The sequence below is a fragment of the Lithobates pipiens genome, unplaced genomic scaffold (assembly GCF_037356315.1).
Source record: "Lithobates pipiens isolate NorthernLeopardFrog02 unplaced genomic scaffold, aLitPip1_a1.2 Scaffold_19, whole genome shotgun sequence".
In the NCBI taxonomy this organism is placed as follows: domain Eukaryota; kingdom Metazoa; phylum Chordata; class Amphibia; order Anura; family Ranidae; genus Lithobates; species Lithobates pipiens.
In genome coordinates this window covers 491,313,163-491,337,391 of record NW_027507764.1, presented here as the reverse complement: position 1 = coordinate 491,337,391, position 24,229 = coordinate 491,313,163, and the positions used below count along the sequence as shown (strand labels likewise).

The following is a 24,229-nucleotide window of genomic DNA, read 5'->3' as shown; positions in this document are numbered from 1 at the left end:
TTAGAAGCTTCGCATGTACAACTCAGTCTTCCTGGTGTTCACACATACAAAAGCCAATCAAATGTTACTGCTTATCAGATTTTATATTTGTATAGAGCAGAATTAAAACTCAAACTTTTCTTTCTTCTCTTCTCTCTCTTTTCTCTATCTCTTTTATCTCTCTTCTCTCTCTTTTCTCTCTCTCCCTCAATTATCTCTCTCTCTCTTCTCCCCCCTCTCTTTTCTCAATCCTCTGTCTATTCTCTCTCTTCTCTCTATTTTCTCTATCTCTTCTATCTCTCTTCTATCTCTTTTCTCTATCTCTCTTCTCTCTCTCTCTCTCTCTCCCCCCCACTCAATTCTCTCTCTCTCCCTCTCTCTTTTTCTCAATCCTCTCTCTTCTCTCCATCCTCTCCTCTGTCTATTCTCTCTCTTCTCTCTATCTCTTCTGTCTCTCTTTTCTCTATTTCTTCTATCTCTCTCTCCCCCTCTCTCTGTTTTGTCAATCCTCTCTCTTCTCTCCCCTCTCTCTCTCACTCCTGTGTATTCTTTCTCTTCTCTCCCTTGCCATTTTCTCTATCTCTTCTATCCCTCTCTCTCTCTTTATCCCTCTCTCTCTCTCCTACCTCCTCTCTATTTTCTCTTTCTATTCTATCTCTCCTCTCTCTATTTTCTCTATCTATTCTATCTCTCCCCTCTCTCTCTCTCTTTCTCCCTCTGACTAAATTCTCTCCCTCTCTCTTTTCTCAATCCTCTCTCTTCCACCCCCCTCTCCTCCGTCTATTCTCTCTCTTCTCTCTATTTCTTCTATCTTTCGTCTCTCTCTCTCTCTCTTCCCCCTCTCTCTTTTCTCAGTCCTCTCTCTTCTCACCCCCCCCCCCCCTCTCTCCTCTGTGTATTCTTTCTCTTCTCTCCCTCTCTTTTTTTCTCTATCTCTTCTATCTCTCTCTCCTACCTCCCCTCTATTTTCTCTATTCTATCTCTTCTCTCCCTTCTCTCTTTTTTCTGTCTCTCTCTCCCTCAATTCTCTCTTCTCTCTCTCTCTTTTCTCAGACCCCCCCCCCCCCCCTCTCTATTCTCTCTCTCCTCTCTCTATCTCTTCTATCTCTCAGCTCTCTCTTCTCCCTCCTCTCCCTCTCCTTTCTTTTACCACTCTATCTTCTCTTTCTCTATCCTCTCTTCTCACTCTCTCTCCTTCCTCTCTTTCTCTACCCCCCCCCCCCCCATCTCTCTCTCTCTCTCTATATATATATATCATTCTCTTCTCACTCTCTATTCTTCCTCTCTCCCTCTATTTCTCTTTCCTTTCAAAAATAATGGAGTGTGTACTGCAAGCGCGCTTACAGCTTCGGTCACTAGATGGCGATGTGGTCCAATATTACACGGAGAGGGAGCCATGTACACATGGAGGGGCTGCTAGGTGACGTCATGATTTCGCGCCAGCAAATACAGAGGAGAAGGAAGCAGACATGTGGAAGTTGGAGAGGGAGAGTGAAGGAGGAGGAGGTAACTTGTCAGGAGAAGCATGCCGTCACATTGACTAGGCAAAGTGTTTGTAAAGCACGGTCTGTACTCGTTCATGTGCATTGGAGCTCCCACAGCATGGCTCCATGAGTCTGGTAAAGTGTACTTGCCCTGCACAGCTCTGTGGGTAATACCAGTCCTCTGGTGGCAGGGCTGTGCCATGTTTGGTGAATTAGGAAACCATTCTGCATGGCACATATGTACACTTTAAAGTATAGCAAAACTTTTGTAGTTTTGGATGCAGTGGAACAGAGTTGAGATGGATTAGAGCCCCTGACGGGTTTTATTTCTGCCTGTGTCCTTATTAGGAAGACCCCCTATTTGTCCTGTTTACAATTGTCACTGAAAGTGAAAGAAAATCCCAAATTTTTGGGTTGTCACCAGAACAGGAATAGAAGGGAAATCTTCCAATGGGGACACCTGGGATTCATTAACTTTGGAGGGATTTCCTGCTGTGGCTAAGGGACAGGAAGTGAAAGGAAATCTCGCCAATGGGACAAAGATTGTAAAAGCAAAAATCTGCAGAGGATTATGACCTTCCCTTACTCCGTCCAAAATGGAAAATAAATAATTGTATCATATAGGCCGACCAATTATCGGGGCCGATATTCACATTTTTCAAATAATCGGTATTGGTCAAAAATGTATCGATATTGGTCAGAACTCCTCCCCCTGTACCCACGTGGTGCTTGCTGCAATCTCTGTCAGTGGTGTGGTGGGCAGCAGAGAGATGACATCATCTCTCACTGCCCACCTTGCATCACCGCTGTTCCGCCCCTACAGCAGGGCTCCAAAGGCTGCTCTTTACAGAGATACAGCCACGGGCCAGCAGAGAGATAGTTACATCAACTCTCACCACCCACCCGCATGTGGAAGTTTACCCACTGGCGAGAGGCTGCCAGAAGTAGCCTAAGTAGTGACAAGCTTCATTTTGGTGGCAGGTGACGGTGGCAAGTGACATACTGCATCTGGTGGCAGGTGATGGTGGCAGGTGACGGTGGCAAGTGACATACTGCATCTGGTGGCAAGTGACAGTGATGTACAGAATATCTGCACCCGCTATCGGCCTGAAAGGCGGCTGAAATATCAGTATCGGTCAACCCCCCCCCCCCCCCCCCCCTATATTATACTTACTGTAATTTTCCTTTCCTGGTGGAAATCTATGACAGCATTTTACAACTTTATTAATACATCACCATTAGTTATGGATAAACTATTCAGTGTCCGCAGCAGTTCAGATCACAATTTGCACGTTAAGTGGTCGTACGGGAGTAATACACAATGTTCTAGTGATAAGCTCTACCTTGGACTCCCTCACCCTTCTCAGGGCAGTAAATATTATAAAAGAAAAGGTTAGAATACAGAGGATGGGTATGTATGCTGCCATTGATATACACCAGGATAGGTAGATTATGGTAAATATGTTTTGGTAAGTTTCTGTATCAGCATACTAGATAAATAACTAGCTGAAAAGAGTGGGTAATGCTTAGAAAACAAAGGCTGATTCAATTGTCCTTCTTCCAAACTCCACTGAAGTGAGTGCTCCTGGATCTACCCAGTAGTGCCACATAAATGTGTGTTGGGAAGACCACGTTGCTGCTCTGCAAATTGTTTTAAGTGGGACATTTGCCCTTGCAGCCCAAGATGATGAAACTGATCTGGTTGAATAAGCTCTGACCGAAGGAGAAGGACCCAAACCATTAGCCCTTTATGCTTTACGGATCAGATTGACTATCCAAAATGCAATTGTTCTTGAGCAGGCTTCCTTGCCTTTGTTTTTGCTCCAAGGGATTATAAATAGTTTAACTGACTTTCTAAAGAAGGCTTTAGCCTGAAGGTAGAGTCTAAGAACATTAGAGATGTCCAGCTCATGGAGAGCACCAGAGTCAGGAGCCAAGAAGAGCGGAAGAATTATTGGGGGGTCCTTAACCTTTTCTTTTTATAAAATTAATTTTCCTGAGGGGAGGAGTTCAAGGCGGAGCTTATGACTAGTATGCTGCCATTGGTGCACCAGGAAAAGGTTTTGCCTTTAGTTCTATTTTAAACATTGTGTACTTGTTTTTTGCAGTTCAGAATATTTAGTTAATCCTGTGCATTGTGTAAAAAGGCTGTTTGATTCTGTCTTTTCTGATCCTTCCCTTCATCCATTGTCTCCAATCCATCTCCTGGTCGTAGAGAGCCTTGCAGGCACACTCTGCACGTGCTCAATTTGGTGTGTGTTGCTAGAGAGTTTTTTATTTTGGGAGGGTGCATGTGATCAGGGGTCATGCAGCTTCATAGGACAGTCAAAGGTGAACCAAAACTCCTCCTATAAGCTTTAACTAGACACTGATAGAAGTCACAGGACTGCTATATACTACTGATGATAAAAGGTATTGAGCAGTTTATATTTACTAAAATAATTGCATTTCCATGTTCTATGGGAGACCAGATATAGTGAGTGCAGAGTCCTGGGTTTAGTTACACTTTAAGTAGAACTAATTGCAAAACGCTTTTAATTTTGGATTCATTTCCCACAATTGGGCCATCTGTGCTCCATTGGGGAGATTTCCCTTCACTTCCTGTCCCATAGCCAAAACAGGAAGTACAAGGAAATCCCTCCAAAGTTAGGAAATTCCTGATAGTCACCAGGGTCTCCAGAACTGGTGTCCATATTGGAAGGTTTGTTCTTGCTGTTCCTGTGCTAGTGACAACCTAAATATTGAGATTCTCTTTCACTTTTAGCGATAACAGTAATCTGGACATTTAGAGGGGGTGAGTCCTCCTAATGGGGACATAGATTTAACCACTTCAATACAGTACACTTTCCCCCTTTCTGCCCAGGTCAATTTTCAGCTTTCAGTGATGTCGCATTTTAAATGGCAATTGCGCAGTCATGCAACACGGTACCCAAACAAAGTTTTTATCAAAAAAAAATAAATTTAGCTTTCTTTTGGTGGTATTTGATCACCACTGGGGTTTTTATTTTTTGCTAATAAAAATATTAAACAAAAAACAAAACCAAGTATTTACATAGTAAGGTTGAATAAAGACACCAGTCCATCCTGAGAGAGTGTGGGTGCATGTCTACAATTATCCCTATTTTATTTAAGGTACCCACATAAAGCGCTGTCAATTTACGCAGCGCTCCACACATACATCGCACACTCACATCGGTCCCTACACTCAAGGAGCCACAATCCAAGGTCCCCAACTCACATTCATATACTAGGGCCGATTTTTCAGACAGAAGCCAATTAATCTTCCAGCATGTCTTTGGAGTGTGGGAGGAAACCGGATTACCCAGAGGAAACCCACGCAGGCACAGAGGGAACATGCAAACTCCTGGCAAGTGGTGTCGTGGTTGGGATCCGAACCAGCGACCCTTTTTACTGCTAGATGAGAGTGCTACTCCACTGTGCTGCCCGTTTCTTTGTTTCTGTTATAAAATCTTGTAAATACGTTTTTTCTCCTTCACCGATGGGTGCACTGGCAGGCATTACTGATTGGCATCCCTTGTGGTCATGGGTGGACATACCTGGTTGGCACGGGTGGGCATCCTCTGGGGGGATCCACTGATAATCAGACCCCCCTCCCCCCGTTGGGAGAGCAGACGATCGGCTCTCCTCTACTCATGTCTGTCAGTGCGAGCGGAGGAAAAGTTAATAAATGTCTTTTCCTGTTTACACTGTGATTGGACATAGCTAATAACATGGTAAAGAGCCTACGTCACAGGCTCTTCACCTAGATGGGAGATGTGGTGTGTCAGACTGACACACCACACCAACGATCACCACGCTGCGTGCTCCCACGAGTACGTGGTCACGACTTATCCTGATGGCCATCAAATGACACCCAATTGGGATAATGAAACCACTTTCTGGCTGTCATTCTGGTATATGGTGGGCGGGAAGTGGTTAAAAAAAGTTTGGCTTTTTTTTCTTTTCTTTTTTCTTCTTTAAGAAATCCTACTTGCCTAGGTGGGTGCAGCATTGATCCGATTCTGCATCTGTCCCCAACCGGGTCTGAGGGGGCTCTAAGACTGGGAACTGAACGATCAAACACTGCTGAGTTCTCAGTGCTTCTCCTTTTAAAAACCTGACTGTTATGGTGGATGTCCCTATTGTATCGAGATAAGCTGTCTCCTTAGATCCATCATAGTGGAGCCTTTCCTGCTATAAAATGGAACTAAACCCATTGATTTAACAGTTTTTAAAAAAAAAAACTGGCACGTGCCAGTAATGTAACTGTCACATTGGTTGTGTTCTTAACCAAACTGTCGGTGTTATAACTGATCACATGTGCAGCATCATGGCAGTTGAGAAATAAACAGAAGCCAAGATGGCAGTTTCCTTGGCTTAAAATAAGAGGGTTTAGTTCCGCTTTAACCACTTCAGCCCCAGAAGAATTTACCTCCTTCCTGACCAGAGCACTTTTTGCAATTCGGCACTATGCTGCTTTAACTGACAAATGCGCGGCCGTGAGATGTTGCTCCCAAACAAAATTGACGTCCTTTATTGTCCCACAAATAGAGATTTCTTTTGGTGGTAATTGATCACCTCTGCGTTTTTTATTTTTTGTGATATAAACAAAAAAAGTGACAATTTTGAAAAGAACACATTTTTTACTTTTTGCTATAATATCCCCCAAAAATATATAAAAAACATTTTTTTTTCCTCAGTTTAGGCCGATACGTATTCTACATATTTTTGGTAAAAAAACCCGCAGTAAGCGATTGATTGGTTTGCGCAAAAGTTATAGCGTTTACAAAATAGGGGATAGTTTTATGGCATTTTCATTCATTATTTTTTATTATTATTTTTTTTGGCTGCAATCAGCGATTTTTTTTTTATCATAACTGCGACATTATGGCGGACACATCGGACATTTTTGACACATTTTTGGGACCATTGTCAATTATACAGCAATCAGTGCTATACAAATGCACTGATTCCTGTGTAAATGACACTGGCAGTGAAGGGGTTAACCACTAGGTGGCAGTGTGGGGGTTAAGTGTGTCCTAGGGGCGTGTTGCTAACTTGGGGGGGGGCGTGGCTGTGTTTTACAGATCTCTGATCTCTGCTCCAATGACAGGGAGCAGAGATCAGTGTTACTGTTGCTAGGCAGAACAGGGAGATGCTTGTTTACTTTAGCATCTCCCCATTCTTCCTCTCCATGAGGCGATTGCGGGTATCTCCGCGGCGTTCGAGTCCGCGGGACCTGCGACCGGACTTGCGGGGCTTCCCACGGGCGCAGGAGCGCGCCCCCACTGCCTCTTAAAGGGCAACGTACAGGTACGTGATTCTGCCTGTATGTGCCCTTCTGCCCACGTATATCGGCGTGAGGAGGTCGGGAAGCTGTTAAAGGAGTTTTAAAGGCAGAAGGATTTTTTACTTAATGCATTATATACATTAAGATAGAAGTTTTTTTTTTTTTTTATGTGTAGCATCTGAGATCCATCTCTGTCCAGCGATGTCCTCGAATGTCTAAGCTATCCGGTACACTCCTCCTCATTGGCTGAGACACAGCAGCGGTGCCATTGGCTCCTGCGGGTGTCAATCTGGGGAGAGAGGGGGTGGGGTCGGGTCAGGGCTCCGTGTCTGAATGGACACATGGAGCTGTGACTCGCCTCGGGTGCCCCCATAGGAAGCAGCTTGCTGTGAGGGCACTCAATAGGAGAGAGGGGCCAGGAGCAGCAAAGAGGGTCTTGAGAAGAGGAAGATCCAGACTGCTTTGTGCAAAACCAACTGCACAGAGGAGGTAAGTATAACATGTTTGTAAAGTCTTGTTTGTTATTTAAAAAATAAAAATAAAATCACTTTAAGTTGGTGGGATGATCTCTTTAATGTTTTAGGGCTCCTGTACACTACAGCTTCTAAACTTGAGTTTAGGAGCTTTTGCCATTTTTTTTTTATTTTTTATTTTTTGCCAAAGCTTGTAAACTCCACTCCATAAAAACCTATGTGTCCATGTACCATATACACATAGGCTTTTAGCAGAGTTTAGAAACTGCTGCGGTTAGGGGAGGTTTCAATCTCCCTTTCCTGAATGCGGAAGAATCGCGTTCAGGAAAGGAACATTTTCATCAAACTAGGTTAGTCTTTGTCAGTTTGTGAACACAGCCAGGAATTCTTTTAGAATTAAAGTTTTGTATTTCTTAGGCCGCGTACACACGGGCAGACTGTCTGACGGACTTGGTCCGCTGAAACGTGTTTCAGCGGACAATCCGCTCGTGTGTGGGCTTCAGCGGACTTTTTTAGCGGACAGTCTGGCGGACTAAGTCTTTCGGAATTTCCGTAATATTGTCCGTCCAAACTTGGTTTCAGCGGACAGTCCGCTCGTGAGTAGGCTAGTTCGACGGACTAAGTATGGCGCATGCTCAGAAAGGATTTACACGGCGAAAGGTTGCATTGCAGTGTATTGGACGTCGTATTTCTAGTCCCGTCGTACGTGCTGTACACGTCATCGCCCAAGCTTTCGGCGGACTGTCTGTTCATCGTGTGTGGTCAAGTCCGTTCATTCGAAAGTAGGATGGACTGTCTGTCGGATTGTCTGACGGACTTAGTTGGGCAGACAGTCCGCCCGTGTGTACGCGGCCTAAGGGCCGGTTCACACTGCGGGCGATGCGAGGCGACACGACTTGCCTCGCCGCGATTTGACAAGTCGCCCCCGTTCTGTACAATGGAACCGTTCTGAGAGGAGCGTCTCGAGTCGCTCCAACTCAGAAAAAAGGTTCCTGTACTACTTTTGGGCGACCTCGGGGCGACTTGCATTGACTTCTATACAGAAGTCATTTGCAAGTCGCCGCTGAGGTCGCGGCAGGTCACGGCGAGGCAAGTCGGTGTCGCCTCGCATCGCCCGCAGTGTGAACCGGCCCTTATAATTGCTGGCATCATTGTAAAGTAGTGATAAATGAAAAACACTTGTTTTGACTAATCGTTTTCTGTTTATAAATTTTCAATGCATGCTTGTCGGCCAACTGCGTAAAAGTAATCCCTCTCTGGCCAGTCCCTATTCTACAAAATGGAATTAATTTATGCTCGTGTGTTGTGATTGGCAGTTATTATGACAATATGTAGGCTGCATCTTTGTCTAAAAGTGGATCTGCCTTTTTCTTTGGACATTTTACATGTATCTTGTTCTACTCTAGAAGGGGGGGGGGGGAATCACCTGTGGAATTTTAGGCGCGTGTGTAGGACACATCTATGTCTAGCTAGATCTGATGGCATTTCATGTGTCTCTTGGCCTTTTTTAGAGCGGGGGGGGGGGAGAGTGGAGTGGTCACCTGTGGAATTTTAGACTTGCATCCCCGATATACGTCCTTACTTTGATGTGGGATATCTAGCTAGCTGCTATACCCCCGTTTATCCTCGTATTTGGCCGGCGGTCTGCTACAAGATAAAAGTGGTCTCTGGGGTGGTCTGCAGCCCAAGCTGTCTGCCTCATTGGAGCTGTCCGAGGGTTCTTGTGCCCCCCCAGGGCCAGCCCCCAATGCTGGAGCATTTTTAACTCCCACGACCTTGGGGATTTTTAATGGTCGAGATTTAATTATGCTTCTTAAGCTATGCCCGAAAAGCAATGCAGTAGCCATGATTCATTTTTGCTGTGTTGTGCTATGTGCTGCTATTTCTACTTCTTATCTAGTTGCCCCTTATTCTCAGGTTCTTAACCTGTTCACACCGTCTTAATACATATATGCGACTCCACTGGACTGGGCTTTTTTTCATGGGGCCGCATATGTGTTTTTTCTCTATGTGCTGGGAGTACGGCGCATTCCCAGCACAGAGACCGGGTCCTGATTCGGGATAACCTGATCCCTGTGGTAGCCTTCTAAGCCCGTCCCTGTGTTTTTTTTTTTTTTTTTCTTCTGTGAATGGAGGAGGATACAATGTACCTTTCTTGTTCCTTGCAGAAAGGGGAAAAAAACAAGTGTTTGTAAAAAAATAAAAAATAAATTAATAATATTAAAAAATAAAAATAAAAGGAAAAAATGCCTAAATGGAAGTGTGATCTAGGTGAGTGCCAGGGTTAGTGTTTGGGTCAAGGGTCAGTGTCTATTTGGACAGGATTTTTTTTATAAAAAATAAATAAATAAGAATAAGTACACTTGAACTACTTTGACCGCTTGCCGCGTAAAAACATGGCAAAATCGAGTTTTTTGCAGCCTGCGGTCAAAACGTTCCTATCCTAAACGTGATTCTTCTCCATTCAGGAGAGGTTGAACCTCCTCCTAACCTCTGCAGCTCCTAAATGATCCTAAAAGTCTATGGGGGTTATTTACTAAAGGAAAATCCACTTTGCACTGCAAGTGCACTTGGAAGTGCAGTCACTGTAGATCTGAGGGGGACATGCAAGGAAAATAAACACAGCATTTTAGCTTGTGCATGATTGGATGATAAAATCAGCAGAGCTTCCACTCATTTCAGATCTACCACTTAGATTTAGAGCGACTGCACTTCCAAGTGCACTTGCAGTGCAAAGCCGATTTGCCTTTCATAAATAACCCCCAATGTGTTCATGGAAACACAGACTTTTATGGAGTTGAGTTTAGGAGCTTTGGCAAAAAAAACTTCAAAAGATCCGAAACTCAAGTTTAAGATAGCTTTCACACCGAGCTACCCCGGACATCGGCGTTAAAGTGGTGCTATTTTTAGAGCCGCTTTACTGTTGTTAAATCCGCCCACAAAATGCTGCTGGACCGGCGTTTTGCCAGCGGTTTAGCACCGCTGCCCCATTGATTTCAATGGGGAGCTGCGGTGGAGGAACGCTGAGTTCACCGCTCCAAGAAGCTGCTGCTAGGACTTTTTGGGACGCCCTGCCAGTGCACCGCTCCAGTGTGAGGAGTGAAAGGATCCGCTTTTTCAGACGCTATTTCTAGCGCTGTATAGCCTGAAAAAATGCTGGCAGTGTGAAAGGGGTCTTAGAGCTGCTAGTGTCAGAATTGGGTCCATCCCATGAGGCAGATAGCCAATGCTTCTAAACAATTCTTCATCCTAGTGGAGACCACATGGCTACTGAATTCTGTATTAATAGATAGGGTTTGCTTTACTCTTTAGGCTGTCAATTCAGTTAATCGTTAAAAAACAAAAAAAAAGCATGGGCAATATAAGAGCATTACTTATTTTTAATGGAAACTATATGTAAACATAATTTTTTTTTTTTTTTTTTTTTTAACTGAGTTTATTATTTATGAACTTAGTGTAGTGGTCAGTGAGAAAGTTATAATTTTTTATTGAGTCATGCTTTGTGGTAGAATATCCTCTTGAGTAACAAAATTGCAGGTATGAAATCACAGGCAGGAAAAGGTTTCATGTGTCCAGAGGCAGTTTTAAAGCCAAACTCCAGGGACAAAAAAAAGAACAAATAATCACCCTGGCAGTGAACAGCAGCCTCCTCAGTGTAGCATACTAGGTTAATGTCTCTATATTTTACATGATGATGCAGAGACTCCACCCACAGACCCACCAGGAGGTTGCTGGAGCAGGTTATTAGGTGAGTGATAGAGCCTGTTCTGTGCACCCTTCGACATTGGGAGCATTTAATCCTTTCAGTGTTGTCTGTTGGGTTTTTTTTTTTTTTTTTAATTAGACATGGTAATGTATAGCTCCACCCACAGAGAAACTTCATCTATCCACAGATCCATTCACAGGATCTGTAGAAGGAAAGACTACAAGTACCAACTTCGACCAATGGCAGATGACCTTGTAGAGCTCAATTAACCACAAGTGCAGTGATGTTATCACACTCATAGTTCGTTGATACTTCATAACTGAAGGTCGGTACTGCTGTATGAACCTGGGGCTTGAGGAACAGTCTGCAGTAGCCTGTGCATTGCACCAGCGATGCACTTATGGTTGTAATGCTTTGCAGACTTCAATGCAAACATTTTATAAATGCACAAATTTTATCTTATTAAAGTGGTTGTAAACCCTTACAAACCACTTTGACCTACAGGTAAGCCTAGATTAGGGCTTTCCTGTAGGTCCAAGAAATATCTCCCAAACCTATATGGTTTAGGAGATATTTGCCTGAAGACGGGCACCGCTATCTATGGCGCATGCGCCGTAGACAGCGGCGCGCAGGCGCACTGAGCGGGGCATCGTCGATGATGGCAATGCCGTGAGTCTCGGCTCCCGTGTGCATGCGCGGGAGTGACGTCATCGCTGCTCCGGCGAATCACAGCGCCGGAGCAGCGAGACCCACCAAGAAGATGGACGCTCGGAACTACAGGGGACAGCGGTGACTTCGCTGGCTCCTGTGTCAGGTAAGTGACACATAATGGACTACTATGCGATGCATAGTAGTCCATTATGCTTTCCCTTTACAGGGAATGAAAGAGGAAGTAAACCCATCAGGGTTTACTTCCTCTTTAACTGCTTGCTGACTGCCCTACTGCGGGGCAGCGGCTCCTACTGGCAGAATCACATACCTGCATGTTTTTTCAATTTCCGGGTTTGATTGGACACAGCGGGAGTCAATCAGCAGGTCCTGCAGACCCTATGTCTGCCGGGACCAGCTGAATGCTCCTGACAGAGGCAGAACAGCGGTCTTGCTATGTAAACAAGGCAGATTGCCGTTTTGTGATGAGGATGGACAGAGATCCTTCCCACAGTACAAGCAACCCCCACGCAGTTAGTAAGCACTCCCTAGGGATATGTTTAACCCTTTAATCGCCCCTGATATTAGCCCCCCTTTCCTGCCATTGGTGCAGTGCATATTTTATTTTATTTTTGGCACTGATCCCTGTATTGGTGTCACTGGTCTCCAAAAAGTGTCATTTGGTGTCTGATTTGTCAGCCGCCATGTCACAGTACCTCTAAGTCGCTGATTGCCACCATTACTAGTAAAAAATATAATTAAAAATATCCCATAGCAAACCAATCAATATACACTTTGAATAAAGATGTGATGCGCTAATTACAAAACATTCAAATAGCCACAACAAAACTAAAATTGTGCAATTATAGAGCTATATAAAGTGCAACCGTGCATAAATCAATCAGAGAATATCCCTATACATATATATCAATTTAAAAAACCATGCCGGTGATTAACTAGTGCAAAAAACATAAATTTTAACGTAAAAAATAAGATATATGCACGTGTTCAACGTGTAAAAAATGAAACTGAAAATATATATGTACAAAGAAAAATAGATGAATATTAAATCCAAATAACAATAGTGATTTGTGTAGAATGTCCCATACACAATCAAATCAAAACGTGCAATTCGGTAAGCACACTCAATTAGACATGCAATGTGCTGGGTAATAAGTCCATTCGTGGTGATCCGTGCAGGTGGTGTAAATGCTATATAATTACCTCACTGCTGTGGGTAACACAGCAAAATTAATAATGGACACAAATTCTAAACGTGCAATTACGTAGACACACAGAATTAAGCGTGCAACGTGCTGGGTGATAGATCCATCCGTGATGATCCGTGCGAATAGTGTTAATACTATGCAATTACCTCACTGCTGTGAGTAACACAGCAAAAGATAGTAATGGGCACCAAGGTGATTGCAGGGATGGCTGTATAAACAAATTTTCTTTGGGAGACTTCTTTTGGCTTCCTCATGGATGGTAGGTAGACTCAGGGGAATGAATCAGAGAAAACTGCCATAGTGTAGTTGTTTTTTAAAATATAGCAATTTATTTAAATAGTTTAAAACTACTCACAAGTGAAGCAAGAAAGATAGGCACATATGACAGACAGCAAACAAAACCGGATACGAACGTCACTTCCGGGTGTCCTACGCGTTACGTCGTCAAGACTTCAACTGGGATATTTTACCAGGGTGCAGGAAGTGATTTATAGGTGTACTGGGCGGACCTACGCTGCCCATTTGATTGACATACCATTGCACCGCTGTACACAGCGCAGCGATGCTTGTGGGAGTCAACCAGTACACAAAAGACATGCTGAATGCCCTCCCTTCTGGGAGTGGATAACATCTATGGACAGCAGCGCAGACAAGGGGAACGCATAAAGCGAACGAATAAAGGAACGAGGGGAGGGGGCGAAACGAATATTATCCTTATTCAGCATACTGAAGGATGACTGTATATAAAGTAGAAGCAGCTACACATAGCGCCGTACTGGAATTTAGAGCGTACTGAACTCTACTATATAGAGCACTAGAGCACGCCCGGCGGCCATTTTGTTGGAGTTAGTTTCAAATTATGCAAGTGGCCATATTTCTGGTGGTCAAACAGCATCTGAGGAGACAGTTTCATGTCAGCAGTAGCTGAGAACGAAGTTTTAAAAGAGAAAAATGTGAGCCACAGTAAACAAGAAACTGCACATAGAAAACTATTATATCCTAATAGATCAAGGAGGATGATAACTAATGAATAAGAAAATATCAAAATTATAAAAATTATAAAAATATCCAGCTCGTATCTATAGGTAAAAATACAAAAAGGTGTGCATAAACAGCTATATTGGAAAAACAAATAGTAATTTATTTAATATTTTTTCCAAAAAACTATTTTAAATAGAACATGTAGTTAACTGGGCAATAATGAATGTGCATAGAGATTTATATTTTTTATGGAAACACGGAGATGACGTACATATTCCAGATGACATCAAAACATAGCAATTATTTTAAAATCACATAAATGCATATGTGTGATAGAAATATAAATATCTAAAAAGATAAAATGCATAAAAATCGCAAAAGAAATTCAACCATATAACTTAAAAACATGTCTTAAAAATCGCATGAGGTTTAGTAAAATTATATGAATAAATCCCTTTTAAAGATATATAAATGGTAAAAAAGGGAAATATCAACACAGAACCTAAAAGATCAATGGCGCGCACACGGATAATATTAGGGGGCTAAAAATCGCTAATGAAACAGTTTAAATCGAATTCTATATTCAAACCCCTGGGGGCAAAAGTATCAAGGGTGTATATCCATTTGGACTCTATCTGACTCAAGGTCCTCACCTTGTGACCTCCCCTCCAATGTTTGACATAGGGGACAATGCCCCAAAATTTTAGATGCTTGGGGTCTCTGTTGTGATGACTAGCAAAATGTTTCGAAACATTATATTTATCGTACCCCTTCTGTATATTTTGTATGTGCTCTTTGAGTCTAGTTTTTAAAGGCCTTTTTGTGCGGCCTACGTATTGTAAGCCGCAACTACACTCTAAAACGTAAACAGCGCCTACTGTATTGCAGCAGATAAAATCTTTAACCTTATGTGTGTTGCCGGTACTTGTGGCTAGAAATTCGAAGACTTTATTTGGTTTACTCGCTCTCATGCACGCCAAACACCTTTTGCAGGGGAAGAAACCTTTCCCTGCAAAGAACGTAAAATTATTCACGGGAGGATCAGGTATGTTTCTGACTAGCATGTCTCTGAGACTGGGGGAGCGTCTGTAGATGAACTTCGGTTTAGGGGGTAGGACTTTGTGTAAATCTTTGTCATTCAGGAGGATGTGCCAGTGTTTTTTAATTATTTTTTCGACATTTTTATATTGATTATTATAATCCAGAATTATTGCTCCTTCTACTCCTTTTTTATCTTTACGTTGTGTTTTCATATCTTTAAGGAGGTGATTACGATCCATCTTTTCCACTTCTGATATTTTTTCCTGAATTGTGCTCTTGCCATATCCTTTTTCTTGAAATCTCTGTCCCATGGACTCGGCTTGTTCAAGAAACACTTATTTTTTGCTGCAATTTCTCCTTAAGCGCATAAATTGCCCTTTAGGGATATTGAAAAGCCAATTTTGATGGTGGCAGCTTGTTATTGGGAGATAACTATTTTTATCTACGCTTTTGAAGTGTGTCTTGGTTTCTATTCTCCCTTCCTTTTGTGAAATTAATAAATCGAGGAAGACAATTTCTTTCTCATCCGAGTTCCAGGTCAGCTTTATATTCAAATTGTTCTCATTCAATTTTTGTTGGAACGAATTCAGGCTGGCACTACTCCCTTTCCAAAGTATTAAAATGTCGTCGATATAGCGCCTGTATAGCGCTAGTTCTTCAGGTGGGTTTAAAAATACTGCATGCTCTTCCCATCTAGCCATAAATAAACCGGCAACGCTCGGGGCAAATTTAGCCCCCATAGCAACACCTGTGGTTTGGTGATAAAACGTCCGGTTAAACCAAAAATAATTGTTTTTTAGACAGAAGTCGAGGCATTTAACTAAATACTTTCTTTGAGAGCAAATAAGGTCAGAGTGATTTCTCAAACCCCACTTAGCGGCCTCGCATGCCTCATGGTGGGGAATTATGGTATAGAGCGAAGTCACATCTGCCGTAACCATAATGAAAGGTCCATCATGTACAAGCTCCTCAAGAATCTGCAAGACGTGCTTGGTATCACGAAGATAAGCCTTTGGCCTCTTTCACACCAACGTGCCGTTCAGGCCCGCCTGTCAGTTTTTCAGGCGGACCTGAACGGATGCTCCATAGAGCTCTATGGAGCGTCGGATGTCAGCGGTGACATGTCCGCTGACATCCGACCCGCTCCGATCCGAAAAAGTGTGACGGAGGAAAAAGCTATTTTTCCATCCGTCTGCGGATCGGATCGGATGATGACGGGCACTGCGGTCCGTCGTCATCCGATCTCCCATAGGGGAGAGCGGCGCTGTGACAGGTCCGTCCCTGCGCAGTGTGCAGAGACAGACCTGTCATCTCCCTGCTCAGCGGGGATCGGCGGAGTGATCCCCGCTGAGCAAACGGACATCCACGGGGCGGATCAGAACTGATCCGCCCCGTGTGAAAGGACCCTTAGTCTTCTGTACTATGGGCTGCAAAAAATTATCTATATAGGATCCCATCCTTGAGGTAAGGGAATCTATGCCGTTTACGATAGGCCTAGGTGGAGGGTTGATCTTGTCCTTGTGGATTTTGGGTAAATAATAAATGATTGGTGTTCTTGCTGATTCTGGCATAAGGTATTGAGCTTCTTTTTTGCTCAGAATTGCTTTTTTCAGGCCAAGATGCACTACAAGTTCAAGCTCCTTTCTTCCTCTGAAGATAGGGTTTTTCGGTAAAGTAGTGTAGGTCTTAGTATCGCTCAACAATTTTGCCATATTTTCATTGTATTGCGTTTTGGACAGGACTACAATACCTCCACCTTTATCGGCTGGACGGATCACTATATCTTTCCGCTCGCTGAGACGTTTCATTCCACATCTCATATAGTTAGGTTCTGTGTATTTCTTAGTGTCAAGGTTTTTTAAATCTTCTGCGACAATTTTCTTAAAAACGTCAACAAATTTATTATTGCCGATTTGAGGGTTAAAAACAGATTTGTTCTTAAAAGTGCTATGTTTAATATCATCAGGTAGAGGGGCGTGGATATTTCTAGGATTGTTTAAGAAGTATTTTTTCATATTTAGGCCCCTTATATACTTCTGAATATTTACATAGGTCTCAAATTTGTTCATGTTCTTTCTAGGTGCAAACTTAAGGCCTTTATCAAGTACTGCCAATTCTTCCGTTGTTAACGAAATACCACTCAGGTTGAATACTCCTTCTCCCTTTATTCTCTTTTTCGCTTGAGTTCTCGCTCCTGCTCTTCTACCTCTCTTCTTTTTGGACTTGATTCTCTGTCTCCCTGCATGTCCCTCGCCCTCGGAGGATGATGATCCGGGCCTCTTCCTAAAAAAGCCCTATTTTCATTTGGATCGGGATAGTAAGTTTGATAATACTGATCTTCTCTTTCATCCTCTCGATAGTCCCTCAATGGTGCGTAGTGATTGTAAGTGGGGACTGAATAGTGATCATAGGGACGATAGTAGGGTTGTGCTGGTCCCCAATCAGTGCTTACCGAATTGCACGTTTTGATTTGATTGTGTATGGGACATTCTACACAAATCACTATTGTTATTTGGATTTAATATTCATCTATTTTTCTTTGTACATATATATTTTCAGTTTCATTTTTTACACGTTGAACACGTGCATATATCTTATTTTTTACGTTAAAATTTATGTTTTTTGCACTAGTTAATCACCGGCATGGTTTTTTAAATTGATATATATGTATAGGGATATTCTCTGATTGATTTATGCACGGTTGCACTTTATATAGCTCTATAATTGCACAATTTTAGTTTTGTTGTGGCTATTTGAATGTTTTGTAATTAGCGCATCACATCTTTATTCAATTACCTTTACCAGTGAGAGACAACTCATTTAGTGATTGCTGCTTTTTTTTCATTTGCTATTCTCGCCCTCTCCTATCTTTTCCCATAGAGCGCGGAAGTCTCTATATATAATCAATATACACTTATTGTGAGTTTTCTTACTAAAAAACATGTAGCAGAATACATATTGGCCTAAATTTATCAAGACTTTTTTTTAATTGGATATGTTTTATAACAGAAAGTAAAAACTTTTTTTGTTTATGGCGCAATAAATTAAAACCACAGAGGTGATCAAATATTGCCAAAAGAAATCTCTATTTGTGGGGGATAAAAGGACATAAATTTTGTTTGGGTACTACATCGCGCAATTGCCGGTTAAAGTAACGCAGTGCCGTATCGTAAATAATGGCCTGTTCGTGAACGGGGATAAACATTATGGGGCTGAAATGTTTAATGTAGGTGCATTTATTACATGTTTTAAAATTGGACTAATCCTTTTAAGGATATCTACAAGTATGCCTGGAAATTTCCTATCAAGTAGTAATACCCAAATCCACTGGACCTGGGTGCATGCCTGTGGATCACTCAATGGCAGTTATCAACTCAAACCACTAGATGGTGCCTGAGATTTCAACTTCAGGATTCCAGGCGAGGCTGTGGCCGGGATTTCTACGAGACACAACAGGTTTTGAGTGAGAAGTCACAGGAAGAACCATTACAAAAAGTATGGTGTCCTATGGCAATAAACGTGGTATAACTTAATCAGAAATTTTTATTCAAGCTTACCTTTTGGAAGAAAAACTATTATGGTAAAAGCATGGGGTCTGCCTTTGTTGACCACCTTCCTGGTGTTATGGCTGTTGTGATGATTTAGAGACTGTTATACCAGGAGTTACCATGACTTAGAACAAGCTTACCATCCTGGAAAGTGAGAGAAGTCCTAAAGCCCTCATATCCATTCTTGTTCTGAGTCAATGAGTTAAAGTATTGAAGTAAAGGTGAGGACATTGTTACACCAGGATAATGGCAATTTCTAAGACGTAAGCAAGTAATGGCAACCTATATGCTTCTTTCATGAAATTTCCCTTTAGCTGACAGATTTCAGGCTATCTGTTTTCATAGATTATCTGTATTGGGGTTGTCAGACGTTATGATCTGTCAGCCAGTGTAAGTGGTACTTTACTGGTAATCTTAGATAATACTATTATGGCATTAGACAGCCTGTAGAGTAATGGCAGCTGTTTATAGAATGGGTTGAAGTCGGCTGTACATCAAATGTCTGTTTTTTTTCTTTTCTTTATATATGACTGATGAATTGAGTCTTAGATTTCTCACTGAACGAATTAAGCACACTAAGCAAAAATCAATCAGCCTATCACTTCATTAGAAAGTACATACATCATTTGTTTGTCATTTGCATCACCCCTTTAAGGCCCCTTTTTGTCACCTTTTTTATACTTTTTTCTAGTGGATATTTTTGTTTGAACATCTCCCATAACCGTCAGTAAAGAACAAAGTATCAGATGAAAAACTGATCAAATTGCCCCAGAGCCAAAAATTGGATTTGGACTTTGTCATCAAGTGTCTTTTTTCAGTGCAGAATGAGATGCAATGGTGGTAGTCAGGGCTACTGTTAGAAATCACAGTGCCCTGTCCAGCTTACCTGACTTTACAAAAATGACAATTTATTTTTATAATTATGTTTCCAATTTTAAGATTTAAAAAAAAAAAATGTTTTAAATGATTTTTACAATTTATTTCCTCCCGGGCGCTGTTTGGGGGGGGGGGGGGGGTGCTTGGATGAAATATCAGAGGTCTAAACAGACCCAGGCATCTCACCTTTTGAGACAAAGAAAGGAATTGGGGACACAGATTCTTCGGTTCCTTTCTCTGTAGCCTCAGTTGCACTGAAGATGAATGAACAGGAGACAGAGGCTCCCGTTCATTCATAAACGGAACCATAGTAAGCACCGTTTTCAGTTATCAGTGAACACAGAAGCGATTGGTACCAATTGCTCACTTTCCAATTCAGAAAAGGAAGGGGCCAGTAAATGACATATTTGCCAGCCCCTTCCCCCACCCTCCATCCGCCTGTGTACCCGCAGCAGGTGGTGGGAGAGGAAAGCCGGCAGCGCTGAGCGGGCCCAGGCACATAGGGGAAAATCAGATGTGGACAGCACAGGGAGGGGGATCAGTGCAGCAAGATGGGAAAATTATAGAATGATGCACCATGTCTCTCCCTCCAGCAGCTGAAAGCCAATGGGAGGGGAGGAAACTGGCTTTCAGCTGCTGAAGAGAGACACAGACACAGTGCATCTTTCTGTAATTGTCCTCCCATCCTGCCGCACGGATCCCCCCCCTATAGGAGGCCCTGTGGTACCCCCAATTAGCGGTCCTGCTCTTAGAACTGGTGGAAGTTTTATTGGCTCCTTTCCAAATTGTCAGTAGTGTGTGTACATGTGTGCATGCAAGATGGTGACCTTGGATTTTAAGATCCCTGAGGGCAGGGACTGAAGTGAATGTACAATATGTAAAGTGCTGAGTAAACTGTCAATGCTCTAAAGATGCCTGTTATAAATTCTACATTGAAGTGAGTTGATAAAAAGTCAGGCGTAATACATTTTGACCATGACCTGTCGTCTTCTCTCCAGGACAGCTGTATTACTTTCTCAGCAATGCCGAATATGTAGTGGGACGAAAGAACTGTTTAATATTGATTGAAGATGATCAGTCCATCAGCAGATCTCATGCAACGTTCTCTGTCAACCACCCTCACTCCAGTCTGGTGAGTTTTAGGGAATGAAAAAAACGACAAATTATCCTTAGACTCCTGCACAGAGGGACATCTAGCTGCTGTGCGTCCCTCTCACTTTTTTAGAGCTCAAAAGCTGCAACGTTTAGCTCCGCTGCCTGCAGCCTATCAAAGTCTATGGCTGGACCGAGTGGTAGCCGTGTTTGGAGAACTTTTACTTTCAGGCACAAATGCCCAGAACGTAGAAGAATTGAGTTCTGGGCATATCACCACGCACACCAAAAAATGGTCAATATATTGCATTTATGTGCATTAAAATTAACTTTAGTGTAATTTTTTACTGAAAATTTGCACTTGATAAACTATTGCACTAATATCGCGTGACATGAAAAATTGGAACTACTGTTATTTTTGTTCAAGTTTTAATGAAGCTTCAGGCCTAAAAAATTTTTTTTTAAATGTGTGCAAAAACTGCAAAATGTCTCTGGCAACAAAGGGTTTAAAGTGGTTGTAAACCCTTACAACATACTTTGACCTACAGGTAAGCCTAGATTAAGGCTTACCTGTAGGTCCAAGAAATATCTCCTAAACCTACACGGTGCCGAATGACAGCGGCGGAGCAGCGAGACCCACAGAGAAGATGGATGCGCCGGACTACAGGGGACAGCGGTGACTTCGCTGGCTCCTGTGTCAGGTAAGTGACACATAATGGACTACTATGCGATGCATAGTAGTCCATTATGCTTTACTTTTGCAGGGAATGAAAGAGGAAGTAAACTCATTAGGGTTTACTTCCTCTTTTAAAGGTGATTGGTCTCTTCCTTAAATGCTTCTCCCTGCCTGCCAGCAGTAATGTACACTGAGCCGCACATACACAGCTCAGTGTACATTTATAGCACCACCTCTGTGCTGTGATGATGTGATTTCCATGTGCATACGTGAGAGCTATGTCGTTGTTGTCCGGCCGTTCAAGCAGTAGAATAGACCAAACCCAGAGGGAAGACTGGGTGAAGATGGAAGTGCCCATGACAGCGCAGGGCTGAAGGGCATCGTTTGACTGGTAAGTGTGCCATAATACGCTATTATTCGGTGCGTAGTAGTACATTATGGCATAAAGCTCCTGGGGGCTAATTTAATGAAAAAAAATTATTAAAAACTATCCGAGTTTAATTTCACTTTAAAGCTGAACTACAGCCACAGATTTTTAAGTCTGTTCATGTTTATTCATGGTTGTTCAGCTTGTTGTATCTGCCTAAGAGGAAAATTTCCCTATCAAAATCTCTTTAGGATCATAAGAAACAAAAAAAACAAAAGACACAAAGGAATGCAGCTTTGTCATTTTATACATCATAAAATGCATCTTTTTTTAGCTCTTACAGCCCCTGCGAGAAGCTGTATTAGTAGCCAATCAGGTTTGTGCTGATATGAAGCATGCTGATAGAAGGAAAGAGCAGAGTGACAGAGATGAGCTCATAACTCTTCTCATTTCAGTGTCCTGTCACAGGCTGAGGCAGGTCCAGAATGACCTGGGCTCAGAGGAAGTGAGTTGTCAATGCTGGACGTCAGATTGAGGACTTCTAGTAACGGAAACAAATACTGCGAGGGAAATCTTTGGATTGAAGTTGAATATTGCATGAAAAGCTGCTTTTATTATTTTATGTTTTATTGAGCTATTCATTTTTATTATTTTTGGCTGGAGTATTTTTCTTTCTTTTTTTTATACAGGGCCATCCAGACATCGTGCCTGTCCTGTCTGTTAAAGATTCTTCAAAGTATGGTACCGTTGTTAATGGTGAAAAGATGGAGAGTGCTACATCTAGGAATTTGAAATCAGGAGATAAGATTACTTTTGGGGTATACAATAGCAAATTCAGGTAAGTCATTATTAACTTTCTTTGTTGCTTAACAAAAAAAAATAGGGCCTTCCAAAAATAAAGTAGACCCTTTCTGAAATAAATATGTTGGACTCAGTTGCTTACGTCCTTTTGAAAGTGCGAGTTTTCTGGCTGTCTATGAGATCAATATTTTAAGCTTCTGATTCAGAATAAGCATGCAACAAGAGAAATAGGAATACTGAAGCCAGATAATCCGCATGACAGCCAGGAAAGTAGCATGTTCAGCAATGGCAATTGTTTCTTTCATCGCAGTTCTAAAAAATGTATTTTTTTATAGGTTTATGATGTTCTGTATCATAATGTGCCAAAATACTTGTAGATTGCCTAATTACAAGCATTGTTGAGATTGGTGACTTAAAGTGTTACTAAACCCAGTAATATGAAAATAGCCCCCCCCCCCCCCCCCCCACAGTGGACACAGCTTATAAAACTTATTTTTACATTAAAATATTGCCACTGTATACCTTTTTTGGCTGATCTGTATACCATGGACAGTGATAAATTGTACAATTTCTCCAGTGCCGAGAGTTTAGATGCAAGGAGAGTTTAACTACAGCCTGTATACATGCCCACATGTGTGATGCCAATATCATGTGACCTCTGAGAACAAGTAACTGTTCTTTCCCAGCACGACTGAGCATGTGCAGGTCGGCTACCCTGCCTGTGTTAGCTGGCCTTGGCCAGATAGACATTGCAGGGAGGGGAGGCTCAAACAGCCTTTTTACACAATGCAGAGGATTAACCCCTTAAGTTCCACAGTGAGTATAACAAGCGTGCTATGCTGCATATACAGACTGATTTTACTGTTGTGGGTTTAGTAACACTTTAACCACTTCAATACCGGACATTTATGCACCCTTCCTTCCCAGACCAATTTTTAGCTTTCAGTGCTCACACTTTGAATGCCAATTACTTAGTCATGCAACACTGTACCCAAACAAAATTGTTATAATTTTTTTCATACAAATTGGTGGTATTTAATCGACATAATTGAAAAAAAGAGCTAAAACTTTGGGAAAAAAAACTCCCTTTTTTTTTAGTTTTTATGATAAAATTTTGCAAATAAGTAATTTTTGTTCATACATTTGGGCCAAATTGTGTACTGATACATCTCTTTGGTAACGATAACCCAAATTAGTGGATATTTTTTGGTCTCTGTCAAAGTTCTAGAGTCAATAAGCTATGGTGCAAATCATTGAAAATTTTAATTAAATCTCATTTCTTGAGGCCCTGAAATGTCAAGAAAGTGCAAATACCCCATCAAATTACCCCTTTTTGAAAAGTAGTCAGTCAGATGCATGTATTTAGTAAGAGGCATGGTGAGTTTTTTGAAGTTGTAATTTTTTCCCACAATTCTTGGGGAAAATTTAGATTTTTTTTTTATTATTATTTTTTTTTTCACAAAATTGTCATAATAACAAGATATTTCTCACACACAGCATATGCATACTTCCAATTACACCCCAAAATACATTCTGCTACTCCTCCCGAGTATGGCAGTACCACATGTGTGGATCCTTTACACAGCCTGGTGCAACATGTAGGGAGCACCGTCAGGGGTTCTAGGAGCATAAATTACACCTAATTTCCTAACGACCTATTACATTTGTGAAGGCCCTGGAGCACCAGGACAGTAGAATTACCCACAAAATGACCCCATTTTGGAAAACAAACACCCCAACGTCTATTCTATGAGACATAATGAATCTTTTTTTAACGGTTCATTTTTTCCCCCCCACATGTCTTCAGAAAACGTGGAAAGAAAATTAAAACTTATATTTTTTTTTTTTTTTACACAAAGTGGTCAGTTTATATGATATTTCCAACTCAAAGAATGTATATAGCAAAAATGACAACCCAAAGCACATTCTGCTACTGCTGAGTATGACAATACCACATGTGTGAGACTTTTACACAGCCTGGCCTCATACAGAGGCCCAACATGCAGGGGGCACCATCAGGCGTTCTTGGAGTATAAAC

The 24,229-nt window shown here is 42.0% G+C and overlaps 1 protein-coding gene across 1 annotated transcript in view; it reads left to right on the top strand.

Moving 5' to 3' along the window:
- Positions 1–1,331: 1,331 nt before the first annotated feature.
- Positions 1,332–24,229, top strand: part of NBN (nibrin) — a 153,168-nt gene continuing 130,270 nt past the window's right edge. The window contains exons 1-3 of the mRNA XM_077492995.1: positions 1,332–1,485; positions 20,254–20,387; positions 22,080–22,228. Coding sequence (XP_077349121.1) covers positions 1,449–1,485; positions 20,254–20,387; positions 22,080–22,228 — 320 coding nt within the window. The 5' untranslated portion in view covers positions 1,332–1,448. The remainder of the gene's footprint in view (positions 1,486–20,253; positions 20,388–22,079; positions 22,229–24,229) is intronic.